Source organism: Sardina pilchardus, chromosome 4 (assembly GCF_963854185.1).
Source record: "Sardina pilchardus chromosome 4, fSarPil1.1, whole genome shotgun sequence".
Lineage (NCBI taxonomy): Eukaryota > Metazoa > Chordata > Actinopteri > Clupeiformes > Clupeidae > Sardina > Sardina pilchardus.
In genome coordinates this window covers 9,706,745-9,723,128 of record NC_084997.1, presented here as the reverse complement: position 1 = coordinate 9,723,128, position 16,384 = coordinate 9,706,745, and the positions used below count along the sequence as shown (strand labels likewise).

The window sequence follows — 16,384 nt, the reverse complement described above, 5'->3', positions numbered from 1 at the left end:
GAAACGATCCTCGCTTATTTGTCTGCGGGGAAAGGACGCGCTAATCCATAGGTTTACAGTAGATGCGCCCTGACGTAAGTGTGGCACCCGTGTCATACGCAAACATGTTAAGTCAGGCAGTACATCACACAAATCCGTGCATAGGGATGTTTCCATTGACTCAACATGGAGGAACAGCGCTGAAAAAAAATGAGCCAACTGAGCACTGACACCTCTTAGCGTTGGTGTACTTTTCACGGTCCATTTCGCTCTCCTCTCCTGTTCTCGCCTCGGACCCAGTGAAATATGGCGCTCCGAAAGCATTAGACAAGCAGCTTTCCTTTCCTTCGACAGTGTCGGCCTCTTCCCCTCATTTGGCTTAGGCCAGTGCTTTTTCTGGGCACGTTGACACCAGACCAATCTTGTGGGCAGCGTGCTGAACGCAGCACTCTCTCTCTCCCTCTCTCTCTCTCTCTCTCTCTCTCTCTCTCTCTCTCTCTCTCTCTCTCTCTCTCCGGCCCTGCCGAGCTACGCTCTCTAACTGGCCATTTGCAAATACAGCCCGGGGTATCGAATCTCGCTTGTTTATTTTTACAGTCGTAGGATTTCGCCCAGCAATCTGGGTGAAAAGTTGCCCGTTGTGTTGTTATATCCGTACGTCACATGGATTGTCTGCGTCATGACATTTTTCTGGACAGACCGGCGCACCAGGAGGCATGAGGCCTCACGATTTCCCATAAAAATCCCAGATGGAAACCTCAAAGAGCAAGATACAAACATAAATATTTAAACAAATATATAAATAACCAAATACAAGCACAAACTCGAGCACAGAGACGTCGGAGGGGCCTGAATCCGAAGTTCACGATACTGATTGATGACATGCCCTGTAACTGCAAATGCCTGGACAGTGCATGAAACAAAAGCCTCCCCGCTCCCTGGCGGCCTGTGAACCGCTCTGGTCAGACTGACTCCAGCCTTCAGTCTGCTGTCTCTCAGTCAGACGGAGCGAGTGGAGGAATCCAGGGATCCAGTTGACAGGCCCGGAGCGGAGGGGAGCGGAACAGCGGATTAAGTATTCATGAGCACTCTCCTGTTCCATCTCATGTGACCTTGTGCCAGCCTCTGAGTCACTCCTGCTGCCACTGCCCTGCTGAGAGCGCTGGCGTAGGGGAGGGGAGGGCACTCAACGGGCCGCCAAGAAAAAGGACCCATCATATGCCTCACCTCCCTCTCGCTCTCTCTCTCTCTTTCAGTCATTCTCCCTTTCTTTATCTCTCTCTCCCTCACTCTCTCCATATTTCATTCTCCCTTTCTTTATCTCTCTCTCCCTCACTCTCTCTATATATTTCAGTCATTCTCCCTTTCTTTCTCTCTCTCTCTCTCTCTTGCTCACCCCTACTGCTGATGGAAAATAATAAAAGTGGAGACTCATAAGCTTCGATTGAAACTATTTCAACATCCATTTTCATTTCCTCTACTCCCATATCACGGCTATTTTGCCGCTTCTGCCTCCTGCCAGGAACAGATGAAGCTGAATGAGACGGTTCTCTTCTGAAACCTGAGCCACCCCTATTCTCTCCTCTCCCCTCTCCTCTCTGCTCTCCTCTGCTCTCTCCTCTCTTCTCCTCTCCTCTCTGCTCCTCTTCTCTCCTCTCTATTCTCCTCTCCGCTCCTCTCTCCTCTCCTCTCCTCACCCGGAGCCTGGGTTTACCCCGAGCTCCCAGTCTCATGGCGTCCGCACCGCAAAAGCTGTGTTACTCACACGGCTAGTCTTGGTGAGCGATAGCTACAGACCTCCCAGCCTCTCCCCTGGGGAGCCAGTGACAAATCCACAACAAAGCAATCAAGCCTGGAAAAAAAGTGCGCTGAAAGTGAGCTCCCGTCCTGCCGGTAGCCATCGCACCCCCCCCTCAGGACTCTCTGGAGGCCGTCGCTGTCGATCGGGAGGTGGTGTAATCGGTGGGCAGATACGGGAACGCCAGCGCAGCCCTGTCTGGGTGGATGCGTGGGTGGGTGGAGGGCGAGGGGTGGAGGGGTTGGGGGTCTTTATCGGGCCGTCACTTGGGAGCCGTCCGCCTCCCATCATCCTCACATTAATGCTGCGAGTGGCTAATTGGACTTTCACAGAGGGCCGCCACAGCGCTTGACCCTTCCGTAATTAGTTTACCACCGACTCCCCGCGCAAGCCGGCCAAACCGCCACGGCTGCTGCATCACATTTGTCCCCCATTGACAACCAATATGCCCAATAAAGGATTTTTGGGTGCAAATCAATGATTGTTGTTCCTACACAAAAGGCCTAGAGAGCACAAAAGATACAAAGACTGCGTTTCACATTTCCTCCCAACAAACACCGTCACATAAAACACATCGTAGGAATAATAACTGGCTTAAAACAAATATGACATTTCTCTGAACCTCAAATCTCTTTAGATCCAAATCAGATACAGGAAAACTAAATCCTGTTTGAATTTAGACATGAGGACGCTTTATGCATTCAGGGAAAATACAGTGCAGTTATTACCATACTGCTTTTCCTAGGCTTACAACAGAAGAGGATTCTTTCCATCAGCAATCACTGCAAGGATTCGCTACATTAACTCGAGTGAAAAAAAGAGAGGGAGAAAAGCCCACAGGCTTTTATGGAGACACGTAATGGGTTCTATCCATTCAAGATGAACACTTGAAACAGGAGTGGAGGGGCCAAGCAGGTGTTCTGCTTGGACTCTCATATTTTTTATTGTGCCTCACATTCAGTAGCCCGCCCATGAGTAAAGGTCTCTGCGTTTATTTTAAAAGGTCATCTGCAAGGTGCACTAGATAGCCGCGATATATTTCACCGCGTACGATGCCAGACATATACCCAGCGAGAGACTGGGGATGAGGGATGATGTTTCATCTCCTGAAAATGAGAAAATACTTATTGTGTGTCTGCAAAAGACCCCTCAAAACATTCTAGAAAATTCCACCAAAATAACACTTACGCTCACAAATGATATGCCTGACAAATAAACATGGCAACGTGCACAATGAGAAGCCCTGTCTATCACACCTCTATCAGGGTAAACACAGATGTCTTGCCTCGGGGGAGCGGGTCCCCTCAATTTCTCTAAAAGCCTCGTTTTTTTTAAAAGAATGGATCAGTTAATAAGATCTGACTCCATTACCCTCCTGGGCCAGCCTCTCCTTTCACTCAGCCCCCCCGCAGCATATGGTTACACACTCCACCGTCCGACCAGGGTGTGTGTGTGTGTGTGTGTGTGTGTGTGTGTTGGGGGCGGGGGGGGATACATCCCCTTTTTCCTCTGTGCTCCCAGTTCTCCTTCTCTCTCTGTCCACGTCAGATCATGACTCAATAATCCCCACAAATCTTCTCTCACTCTCCCTATTACCCTGGTGGTTTACGTCGGGCCAATTAGCCATCTGCCAGGCCTCTCCCCGCGTCGTGCCGTGCCGCTCCGCTCTGCTCCGCGCAGACGCACAGCTAGCAGGGGCTACTGTTTGGCCTGCTGCAGAGAATGGGAGGGATACACAGGAAGAGAGAGTGAGCGAGGGAGACAGTCAGAGAGCGAGAGAGAGGAGAGAGAGAGAGAGAGGAGAGAGAGAGAGAGAGAGAGAGAGTGAGAGTGAGGAGAATTGGGAGGGCCCAGCACCAAGCTCATTGTTACGGCTGACAGTGGGGGCATCAGACCGCATTGTTCTCCCCCCCACGCTTCCGATCAAGCGTGGAGTGGAGCCGCCATTTATGAGCGTCCTTAGTGGGACCAGGAGGAGGAGGAGGTGGAGGCGGAGGAGACCCCCACTCTGAGGCTGGAAGAAAGCCAAGGTCTGTATGAGACTGGAGCTGAGCTGAGCTGAGCAGGCGCCTAAAAAAGGCATGAATGAATTCTGCTATTAGCGCTTGAGGCTCTCTCACACAGAGCCCAGCACCCCGGCAGTGCTATCACAGATACGCCATGGCCTGGCTGGAGCGCAGGTTCCAATAGGACCGCCAGTGAAATCCTTGTGGGTCTTATTTTTATGCGATTGTTAAATGTGCTAAGAAAGGAGTCCTCGGGGGGGAAATGGTTGACTTGCATTCATGCATCTGCTTAAATACTCCACTTGACACCAGGGACCTAATTACCCCGGGGCGTTTTCATGTAGGCCTTCATTACTGAAGGAAGTCATGTGACCAAATATGCAGGCTCGGGGTCACGGTGTCATCTGCGGAGCCAAAACCCACAGCTGAGCTCTCCTCTTTTTTTAAAATGTGAGTAAAGAAACAGCATCTGGTTCGGTGTCTTTTGTCTCGTTTTTTTGTGTCACTAAATTTAACCCCCCCCCTCTCTCTCTCTCTCCTTCTCTCTCTTTTTCTTTGAATTTTTTATTCTTTATCTTTTAAGAGTGGTTGGGTAAAGCTAAATCACAAAAAGCTTGTATGGCTTACCCACAGGCCTTCAGACTGTGGTGCACAGCGAGACAGAGAAAGCTAGCTCGAGAGAGAGAGAGAGAGAGAGAGAGAGAAAGGGAGAGAGAGAGAGCTGTCTGTCCTATCATATACTGAAGTGGAAAATGAAGGTCCTGGGGGCATGGGGGTCAGCCAGCTGTCCCTCACAGATTTCAGACGGCTCTGTCACCACACTCCAAAGCACTCCGCATCTGTGGCACCAACACACTCTCTGCACTTTAATTATGGATGAGCCCCATCACCACAGAATACCCACGGCTGAGCCACACAATGGTGGATGTGTTTCACCACCAGCAAAGACTTCCAGCCTTTACAAAAAACGTTAAAGACGCCTTGCGACAACTTCATCAGGCCTCATTGTTCAGTTAATCAGAGCGCTAAAGGCGTGCTTTATTCAGGCATCCTGGGAGACGGACAGGGTAGGTTAGGTTGGGTGGGGTGAGATAGAAATAGCCTGTTCAGATCCGGATGGTGTAGGTTTCACTCAGGGAGAGCTGAGTCTGAGCTGGCTGAAAGGCTGGAGATGTGGATATTGATCCGTGGGGTGGGCTCTGCCAATCTCCTGCCCTTATTACCTGAGGCGATGATGGCCCAGGCGCCGCTAAAATACTGCTAGTTAAAAACCACGAGGGCACGCCAGGCCAAATTGCTTCCCCCCCTGTAATTGCTTCGGCTCATATTTAACTTACAGCCCCCCAGAACAAGGTAGAAGCAGACAAATTGGGAGGGCTTTTGTTCTCTCTGATTACTTAGCCCACATAAAAGGCTGCGCTGGAGGGCAGGAGGAGGCGGACCTGTGTTCTCGTCCAGAGGAGCACACACACCGAGAGGCTGGAGTCCGCTCCACAAAAGCAAGGGGTGAGTTAGAGTTTGCATTGGAGGTTAATCTACCTCTGAGCTGTGAAGAAGCAGGCTTGGGCCGGGATGTATATCCGGCGAGAGCTCCGGACATAAAACCCACTTTAGAGTCCTTTCAGGCCGGCCGTTGTGAATGGATAGCTGCTCGCTCAGCCACATAATGTCTTTCTTCAGCCAGGCAAAACACCCGCGGATGTTTGGTTTGGTGGCAGGATCAGGGGGGGACCTGGCTGGGCAGGAGCAGCTGAGGCCAGGGGAGGTGGAGGTGGAGGGGTGGAGTAATGGAGGGGCGACAGCTCTCTCTCTCTCCCCCCTCTGTCTCTCTCTCTCTCTCTCCCTCCAATACCCACCCAGAGGGCAAGGTCTGCCATGGCGGATCAGGCCCAGCCATCGATGACTGCGGCCAGATGCGAGCAGATGTCCCCGTCTCCACCGCGCCACTGCTGCTGCTGCCGCCACGGCAAAGTCATGCTCCTCGCCACTGGCCTTGGCCCGAGAGCCGCCATCTGTGAGTCATTTCACGTTCGTCAGACGACCATAAGCAGAGAGGGAGAGGAGGGGAAGGCGGCAGGCGTGCTGTGGTTCCCGGGGACAGACCCACCCTGACACAAAAGACTGACTGTGTCCCTCTCTCCCGCTCTCCCGGCTCCTCTCCAAGCTCGTGTCCCACTTTGCTGCTATGCATATGCCTCAAAACCACAGATGCAGCCCCCCTATGTTCCCTGCTGCAGTCGGTGCCAGTCGGCACTAGAAAAGATACCCATACCCAGCCAAAGACTTTTTTTTGCAAAGACAGCACTCTTCAGTATACAAAGCCCACCCCCGCACCCCCCAAGACACAAACTTTTCCTGACACTGTCATTTCAGCATGACCCTAAAATGTAATGGAGGGATCATAAACAGCATCAGAGACAGAGACAGAGAGAGAGAGAGGGGGAGGAATGGAGGAGGAGGTGGAGGAGAGGAGAGGAGTGGGGCATGACTTCCTTCATCAGCACTTCCTCCAGGATCAAGTTGTAAAAGTGCACTGATATTTTGACTGGCGGCGTAAACTGCTGAGGAGTGGGGCCCGGAGAGCAGGAGATTGGAGTGCAGTGAGGCGGGCGGGCGGGCGAGAGCGAGCAAGCAAAGGAGCAAGCGAGCGAGTGAACGAGCGCCAGGGTGTGTCCTCGAGCCGCACACTCAGAGTGCAGGGCACACAGGCGCTGTGGCATGTGTCTGCTAGCATCCTAACCGACAGAGGCACTGCAGGAGTGCTGGCATCACATGCATGTGCGGCCTGATTCTGAGGCTACATAATGTCCACTCATGATACGAGCCTTCAGATCAGTCCTAACAGGTGAATAGCCACTTAATTCAAGAAGACAATGAAACAAAGTCAATATGTCTATATGTGGATATCCCTTACATGGGGGATTGATATTAAGAGTCAAACTCATTCAAAATTCAAAACAATTAAACACCAAGTGAACAGACGAGCCATTCCACTGAATACAGAGTAGGCTACTATCCGATATCCATAACTTGCAAAGATCAGTAACATAGCTGAGCTACCGTAAAAGTGGTTAAGCCATAATGATGGTTCCTTGGAAGCAGACATGAATTTCTAGATGAAAGCATAACAGCATCCATTGACACTGAGGTTGTGTAGGAGGGGGAAGTCCATATTCTGAGTTGATTGTTCTCACACATTTCTAAATTGGCTTCACTTTGTGAGACCCAAGGTAGCCATAACCTCAGGCCAATTATAGTCTTTCCCCGAAGTTACATGTTTGGGATAAGGGAATGAGACAAACCAAACGTATGTGGTCTCTAACGTAGCCTCTTTGTATTTCACACAACACTGCATCATTGCTTTCTTGAACCTACAGTTTCATTTAAATTGTCGCTAAGTTCCACTGTGGATGAAATGTTTCGACGTGGAACGACTGTTTGCTATCTTTCAACTTTTTGTTTCTTCCACTAGAAAAAGGTTAGAGTTGAAGCGTGAGCGTTTTCAGTAGAAATCAGTGTGACACAGCAGGCACAACTGTCAAACAAAAGCGACGTGCTACCCCATGTAAGGATGCATCAGAGATGGGTCAGATAGAGCTGGTTAGACCTTATTTCAAACAACTTGAGCTGCGTTTGGAGATGGAGAAAAGATGGGAGATGTTTCCAGTGTCGACATCAACTGGTCCATATGTGGTATGGTCTATCTGTCGGTTTACTTTAGGATACATTGCTGGGTATTAATTATGTGCTTGCGCTCACAGCAAACACTCTTGAGCTCTCTAATCCCTCTCCGTTTACCAATACAGTGATAAAACCTAAACACACTACTATGATACATCGAGCCTATCCAAATCCGCTTATTGAAAACTGGAGTAGAATTTGCCTAGTTAGCCTACTATCCTACCTGTTTTGAAGAATGCATCCGTATCAGAGTCATTCGGTCCCTCCTCGGCAGCTTCTGCGGAATTCATCTTTTGCTCCTTGAGGTTGAGAACTAATCAGTGAAAAGAAATATATCCAGTGAATAGTGTTGAAGCTGAAAAAAGAAGATCAGTGCACGGGCATCTCCATGTTCTTGAGTTGTTGGTCGTGGCCGTTCTGTTCTCCAGTCCTGGCTCTACGTCTTCTGCTGCCCCTACAATGAACAGCGCCGTGTTTCGGTCTATTGTTTCGAATCCAGCCTCCCTCAGCAGCTCCGGCGCCACAATAGGACCATCAGCGCATGTGACACAGAAGATGCCGTTTAGAGGCTCCGAATTAAGATAGCATTTTACCAAGGTAAATTGTAAGTTGGGACAACAGAGAAGAATAGGTGAATGAAATTAAAGAAACCACCGGCATTTTGAATAATTAGCCAAGCTGAGTCTTGCGCTCGCTTGGTTGCATTCGAACGATATCTTTAACAGTGAGTGATGTCACGAAATCTGCATAATGTAAGGTTAAGTGGCTTTTCCTGACCAAACTAAGATTTTTACATCACGAAATCATCGTTTTTTAAAAACTACCCGATGTAGAAAATATACATAGTCTAACCACTGTTGGAAAATACAGTAAAGTTGTGGAAATAGGCTACGATAGCACTGGCAGGGCGTATTTTCTTAACAATAGCAGAGATTCTCGGCGCCCTCCTTCGCTACTAAACCCACGCCCCCCTCAGTCACTACACAGAAGTTGAAGGCGCTGCATGCACGGCTACATAGTTATTAAAATACACGGCCGATGACTCACATAATATCAGTTTATTAATACAAAATATACATTAATTATTAGGATCTGAAATTAGGAAATAGCCTATTCGTCTATGCCTGTGTGTGTGTGTGTGTGTGTGTGTGTGTGTGTGTGTGTGTGTGTGTGTGTGTGTGTGTGTGTGTTTGTGTGTGTGTGTTTGTGTGTGTGTGTTTGTGTGTGTTTTGCTATAGCCTGGTTTGTGCTGATGGTAGCCTAGATCAGCTGGGTGCAACACATTCCAATTTAAATTAGGCTACACCCACGCAATACAATAAAACATATATGAGTTAGTTAATCTGAAAAGGTCCATGGGCATGATGACTTTTTACTTGAACAGTGCACAGCATGGTGACATTAAACAGACCAACCCGGTAGCCTTGTTGGCCGTCTGGAGAGCAATGGAAGCACAGATCAGCAGCTCGACTTTTGACAGCTACATCTCCTCATGCTCGTTTATTATCAATCCAGCGTTCCTGAGCAATTCCTCATCCCGTTGTCAGGTGGCTAGCATAGGCTGTCAACTTTATATGGGCCTGGTTTGAAAACGTGACTGTTATGATTGTCTAGTAGACATAACCTAGCCTACAGATCTATCAAATGTTCAGATTGGAGATCATTGCAGAGCCAGAGTATGAAGATCTAAAAGAAGTGAAACAGTGCCCTCTAGTGGTAAGTCTCCCGGCCTACGCCTACGTCATGTTGGCTAGTTCATGAAGTTCTACATTCTATTTTGACAATCTCATACAACAACAAACTCATTCATTCAGACAGTCGGCGTTGTGCGTGAATCAAGACGTTTTGCTTTTAGAAAATTTGCAGCCAATCGCTTGTTTCAGCCTGTTAAATTGACAAATATAGGCTGAGAAATGTCTCAGTCGAGAGATGTCTTCATCCCAGATACACTGCCAGAATTTCTGAAGCAGTACACAAAAGATGTGATCCGAACTCAACCTGAGGATCTTCTTCAGTGGTCTCATAAGTAAGTCCCTAATAGACTATTATAAGACTAATAGTCCCCAATAGACTAAAACAATAGATTTAGATCCACTCAAAAAGTATTTTATTTCTGCTGCATTGTCAGGCTGTCCTTTTTGAAATGTTATGATCATATTTGTTGTAATAAGCATCGCCTACATATTCCAATATATAGGCCTACATATATATATATATATATTTATATTATATGTGTGTGTGTGTGTGTGTGTGTGTGTGTGTGTGTGTGTGTGTGTGCCTAAGCCTGAAATGATTTTAGAATGTTTATACTCAGGTACTTCACCTCTCTGGTAAAGGGTCAACCTCTACCAGTAGGCCAGCCATCTGATCGCCATTTGTTACAAGCCGTAAGGAATCTCACTCCAGAAGTTTTGAGAGGACTTCATTCCCAGGTGGGTAGCTACTGAGGTTTTTCCTAATCTATTAACTTGGTGAATAATAGGCCGTGAACAACCACAATGCCACAGCTAATACAGTAAAGGCCTACTTGATTTCCAGGAGTCCTTACAACTTCACCTTATCCCTCTTTCCTTGTCTGTAAAAAATATTTGTGATACATTACAATGTGTCATGTATCTACTGAAAATTCAGTTCCACAAGCAAAGAATGGTCAGCCAGAAGGACATCATGCTGGCCTGGAAGTCCCTGAGCCTGGCTGAGAACTGCCTCAGTGAGGCCTTCATGCTGGGCCACTTCGGGGAGGAGGTGGAGTGGATGAAGTTCTTCACTCTCTGCTGTCACCATCTGGGAGGGGTGAGTATGGGCTGGTCCTGGATTATGAATGTAGTGTCATGTTTACTGTGGACACATTTTCATTGGTGCCTTCATCATCACAATGGATTTTGTTCAAAGCACCAGAATACTGTGCTTTTGAATTTTGGTGTATCATCTTTACAAATAAGCAGCAGTTAAAGTCAACGCTATAAGTGAGTTGTAAAGTTGTAGTAAAGGGTTAAACTGAATATAATGTCACATCCCTAACCCTCAAGCCAGACTTATTTGATGAGTGAATATCAATTTAACAAAAAAATATATAAATTGTCATTATGGCTAGAATTAATTACCCCCTGCTTCAAGGTACATGTTTCCATGTTTTGGTGGTATCATTCATCACTACCGAGAGGAGTTGTGACTTGAAGAAAGAAAGCAAACTGGTGTTAATGTTCTGACAGAATATCAGACAGGCACTGGTCCAGGCCTGCTACATCCTGAACTCGGACCCTCAGTGCCAGCCACCCGACGCTTGTGTTCCATTCGACATGTTCAAGAGCCTGTATTTCTACCTGGTACACGTGACACACAAGCTCACCCGAAAACAGGCGGAGAAGACCCTGACCGTCCTCCAGCAGCAAACGTAAGTCATTTGCATTTGAACGTGGATCAGTTAGCAAGTGAAGTTAAGCTATCCACTCACTCATGTGCTGGTGAAATGGTTACATTCATAGAGTCCGATATCAATATGCTGATCCTCCCCTAACTTACAGGCACAATGGGGTGGTGAAGGTATCCGACTTCATCAATGACTATAAACTCATCCTGGATCCAACCCAGTGATCTCCTCCAAGATCTCTTCTGAGAATACATGGGGTTTTTTTTTCTGTAATAAAACTGACTTTTTACCGTCAATACATTTCCGTGTGCATGTAGCAGAAAAGCAGGATGAAAATAATTAGGAACAATTACAGGAAAGGGATTTGTGGCCTTTTCCTCTATTGATAATAACAGATAAGACATGACAAGCTGATTTTTTCCCAGAAAGCATGTTATAAGTGCAGAATGGGCTTGTGTTGTTGGGTTGGGTGTTGGCGCTGGTGGCCTGACCCTCCCTAGAGGAGCACCCCGGCCCTGTGAGCGAGCGCCTTCTCCCACAGATGGACACGCTGGGCCGGCAGGTGCCAGGAAGTGACACTCTTCCTTTAAGCAGGTTTGGAGCCGTAGGCTACCAAAATATCCACTTTCGGCGGGCTATTCTGAGCTCCACCTCTTAGCTAGCCAAATGCTTCATTACATGGCAGAAAATATTTATGTTTTCCCTCTCGCTCTCTCTCTTTCTTACACTCACACACAAACACACAGACACACACACACACACATTATCGCACATTTGCTCTCTCTCTCTCTCTCCCCCCAGAATCTCATCTCCACCCATTGCGATTATGGTGGAGATAAACATTAGGCAAATCTGATTACGCTGCAAAGTGCGATCGCTGGTCCAGGTCCAACTCCTGTCGTTTCCATGGCCACCCAAGTACAGAGTGTTCAGCAGTGCTAGTGCTGGAGACCGTTGGGCCAGGAGACCTGGGGCCGTCGGAGCATGGCCTGTTAACAGGGCACAGGGAGATGGCAGCCGGCCAGTTTCCTCATGCTTACCAATGACCTGAGACAAGCGCACGGCATATGGTTTAGGCATTGAAAAGCCCGCAAAAAAAGAGAAGAAAAAAAAAAACACACAGAGAGCTATGGCAAGGCGTATAGGCCGAAAATAAAATAGAATGCCCATGAATTCATGGGAGAATGAACAAGACTGTAAAGGGATATTGGCCTTAACTGATAATGTCTTGAAAACAGTCAGACAGTTAAATGTTTCCTTTGTGGATTTGTGGTGAAATACACATGACATGTCATTCAAGGCCCACTCTAAGAGTGCGATTTGACATATGTTCTGTGTTGTCAAAAACTGTCAGCATACACACAGACACACACTCAAACATGCACAGACCACATGTGTGTGTGCTTGCACTTTAATACTCCACAAATAGATGTGAGGTGGATGATTACTGAAAGGCTTGTGGTCATTACAGGGACCGTGCAATCCAGGTGTAATGTATTTATCTAGCGGCAAAAGCAATTCCACTGGAAGCATTTTTGTCTTTTTCTTGAAGAAGGCACCAGGCACCCCCAGAGTATTTACAGCATTCCAGCGTGTTTGTGTCAGTCAAAGGAGAGGAGACACTGGAGAATGAATCCTCTGTCAGCTCAGCTCAGCTTTCCCTCGATTGCATCTTCAAATCTATCTGGGCAGCATAGTGAACTTTGACCTCAATTTACATCTCTCTGAACCCTTCTTCCACCAATAGTTTCATGTGCATGAAATACTGTCAAGGTGGCAGCATAACATTTAGAATTCTGAAACAGAGCATTTGAAAAGCAGTGCTAGTAGAGAAGCATATCCCTGTTAAGTAGGCCTGTAAGTAAATTATTGAAACAAGAGGTTAAGCAACGATCAAAGCAAATAATCCTTTCAGTGTACCACTTGACCTAACGTAGCCTCTTGAGGTTGAATACAAATACAACCGTTAGATTTGGCACACTGGCCAAGTTATTGAGGACGTAGGAAAATTGAGACTGAGGGTTTGGCAGCCGAAAGTAGTCGCATAGCTCTCCTTGTGTGAGAGACACATATGCACCAAGAGGGGTTTCCTAGGGGATGACATTTTTACGGCAGTATTTTGAAGGATGGGGTTGTGGCGAGCTGCCTCGGAGGGAAATCTCCGCTGACTCGATGAAGGCGATCCGCTGCGTGAGACGGCTCGGGGCCGCGCGGCGCTTGAAGCCCGCTGGCACCAACTCGCCTCATCGGTCACGCGTCTCGTTTGCACTTCCTGTGCCACGCGCGCCAACAGGATGCACTCTGGACTTGTACTTACAGCCATCAAAGCGCACCTGGACTCTCTTACCTGAGCACACACTCTGTCTCTGAGTTCTGTCTCTATCAGTCTCCTGGAGCTGGAGCAATTTCCAGGATGTTTTTTGTCTGACTGTAAAAAAAAAAAAAAGAAAAAGAAATGTCTGTGGGAATAGTGATGTGGTTTTGGAATGCTTCACCCTTAGTTCAGGTACAGTGCAAAAGTTCGTCATTCTTCAATTGCTATAGGAAAGATTTATTGACCAATGATGACAAAAAACGATCAACTTAATGGTGATTATGGGACAAGGTCCTGTCTTAGGGCATTGCTTTTGCAACACAGTATTAGACAAATAAAAGTGGGGGAAGGGGAGGGGGAGTACACTACACCACAACTGATGTAACCAGTAAAGCATTTGTGATGGGATCTGGAAAGAAATCTTTTATTTCTGCTCCATTTCAACCCTCTCTGGTGAAATTTCACCACGATTCTGATACCATCCAAGGAACATCCTGGATACCGTCCCCTAGCAACATCCTGGTTACCCTGTGGGTGTTGCTAGGATGGTATTAGAATCGTGAGTTGGTGAAATTTCACCATGTGTTTGGTTTTCCCAGATCCTATCACTTAATTTGATGGAACCACTAAATAAGGTGAAAGATTAATGGGGGGGAAAAAACAGCCTGACTCATTCTATCAGAGAAGATAACAACACCTATTTACCTGTTTACTTGAACTGGCAAAATGTTTTGCCAAAACGTTGGGAGCATGTTGACATTCCGAGAAATCGCCCAGCGCTTTTCCGTGCTTTAATCAGAGGGAGAGCCCTCCCCAATTACACAGATACAGCTGAGCATTGCCAGGAAGAGAACGATTACACCACCAGCGATAGGAAGACCAGCGGCGCCTGGAGTCACCCTCTCTCTCATCCCCTCATGTCCACTGTGGGTCAGCCTCAGGCCAGGGTAGCTGAGGACTAAAATCAGACCGTTGGTAAAAGACTATTTTCTATGTTTTTTTTATGTACAGTAAATAGTTGGTCAGGTTTTTGTTTTATATGTTTTTTGTTTATATAGGCCTATCTTTTTTCAAATATAAAACATGATTTAGTTCTGTCCAGTTATTTGCTTTCAGTTATGTGTTTGTATTGCCCGTTCTGTAAACACAATATTAAACTTTATTATGACACTGAAATGTAAATGTTATTACTCATGTTCCAGCAGTACAAGTTCAAACACCATACATCCTATGCTGAAGGGAAGGGAGCCCATCAGCTAAAACTGTAACTCCTGTTCTGTGTTGATTTTACAGTAGGCTACTGTAGGTTATCAGCTGACTTGCATACATTTCAAAAGATGCCCTGTTGGGTAGCTGACTCAGTGAGTTTGTTGGCTGAGGTAGAAGTAGGGGCTGCTTCTCATTTTCAGACAAACCTTATGATTGTTTTGTCTACTGTTTCGTTTGAGGCAGCACTCCCAGAAAATGTTTACTTTTACCTTTCCGGTGGACTGCACTTGATCTGATTCCACTGCTCAAACATTTGAGTGTACTGAATGAAGGAAGCCATGGGGCATGCATGCCCCCCTAACTGCTTACAGTAAGAACTATGCTTCCAACACTGCTGCACGAAATACATCTCCACATCAACATCCTTATAGAATACACAGGTTTTCTCAATACTAATATATTAGTTGTACATTTACAGCATCAGATAAATGTCTATGACTGTGTGGTTTTCAAATATTATGTGAATCATGTTGTTGAAAGTCTGAGAAATACACCCTGCTGTAGACTACTCTTCTTCACAGACAGTAATAAGCAAATGCCGCCAGAGGGCGCAGTGATAAAAATAGGATATGGTTTACTATTACATATCTCCAAACTATATCAGAGCCAGAACACACACTCACAGTTACCTCTTTCATAGGCGTAGCGAAGATTTTGCATTTGATCCACTCAACGTCTTGTACTTCATTTCATTTTCTGTCCAGCCTTTCATGCAGAGAAAGTACACTACTACTAAATGAATCAATGGCAGCTTGCTAAAAGTAATTTATGTCTGAAGACGTTTTAACCTGAACGGCTATTTTACTCTGTGACCGGCGAACTGATGAATATTGGGTTACGCGACAGATGATGGTCACATCGATAGCCTCACATCCTCGCAGACATGGTCACATCCTTCATTCACTCACATTCTAACTTTCATTAGAGTTGCCCTTGACACTATTTTTTTTCTTCATCCATGAGACACATCATGGGTATTTTGCCGTCTTCCCCCTCTCCCTCCAGCGTCAATTCTAAATAGTTCTGCCATCGTTTAGTGTTGACAGGTTGCGATAAACGAGCTGTAAGGCCACAAAAGCATTGCGCTGTACAGTGACAGCCAGGAGACTTGGCAGGTGTTTTCACCATTCAGCTCTTAACTGGAATCCCATACTGTCAAAATGGCGATTCCACATGCTAAAGCAGTCAGCAGCTCAGCTGTGTTCTTGCTACACTTGAACATATATTTCTCACCGTAATATTTCTTTCACTATCAACAGATATTTGGCCAGAATAAGTTTTCACACCGTCTTATCTGTACACGTTATGTGTGTTGTTGTTCCGAAATGTTTTGATTGGCACAGGTGACGTTCCATACGTGCATTTCAAGCCTTCGCGCATGTTGGAGGAAGAAAACAGAAGGGGGGGGGGAGTTGACTTTGGATGGAAGTGAAGTTGCTTTCACGCTCGGATTCTGGTTGCATTAAGAAGACCGGGGAAAAACTCATTGGACATGTGTTGCGGTATACTGTTATCAATGTGTTTCTCATGTTTACTTAATTTAAAACCAAACATCACTATTGGAGAGGAAATGCAGGCGCGCGTAGGAACGCATAACCTACAGTATACGCGCGTTTCAACTGAAATATTGGCAGACTCTTTTGGGAGAGCTTTGAAGCTTTCTTTACTCCCCTCCAAGAAAAACAATTAATCTCATATTCATTAAATGTACGCTACTACATGTGAACCAAACGACTGTTTTAAAAATATTCGCCAGACAAGTCAGCCGCAATTTAACAGACAAACAATATCCTACTGTGAAAAAAAAGTTAGAAACAGAGAACTAGGCATCACATTTTAGGTCTGCACTATATTTCAGACCTCCCCCTCCCACTTTCTTCATCTTACGACCAATGGAAGGAGGACGCTGGGCTTATGTTGTCAGGACGCCTGCCAATAAGTTTGATACCAACAAGGAAAAACACATA

The 16,384-nt window shown here is 46.5% G+C and overlaps 2 protein-coding genes across 2 annotated transcripts in view; one reads left to right on the top strand and one right to left on the bottom strand.

Annotated features, from left to right (window-relative positions):
- LOC134077987 (kalirin-like) overlaps positions 1-7,875 on the bottom strand; it is a 73,755-nt gene extending 65,880 nt beyond the window's left edge. The window contains exon 1 of the mRNA XM_062533618.1: positions 7,688-7,875. Within this exon, the coding sequence (XP_062389602.1) occupies positions 7,688-7,754 (67 nt within the window). The 5' untranslated portion in view covers positions 7,755-7,875. The remainder of the gene's footprint in view (positions 1-7,687) is intronic.
- Positions 7,876-9,278: 1,403 nt separating this feature from the next.
- Positions 9,279-11,075, top strand: LOC134077763 (ropporin-1-like protein). Its single transcript, XM_062533405.1, has 5 exons — positions 9,279-9,490; positions 9,779-9,896; positions 10,096-10,257; positions 10,677-10,858; positions 10,989-11,075. The coding sequence occupies exons 1-5, from the start codon at positions 9,378-9,380 to the stop codon at positions 11,056-11,058; spliced, it is 645 nt and encodes a 214-aa protein (XP_062389389.1). The 5' UTR covers positions 9,279-9,377; the 3' UTR covers positions 11,059-11,075.
- The last annotated feature ends 5,309 nt before the right edge of the window (positions 11,076-16,384 follow it).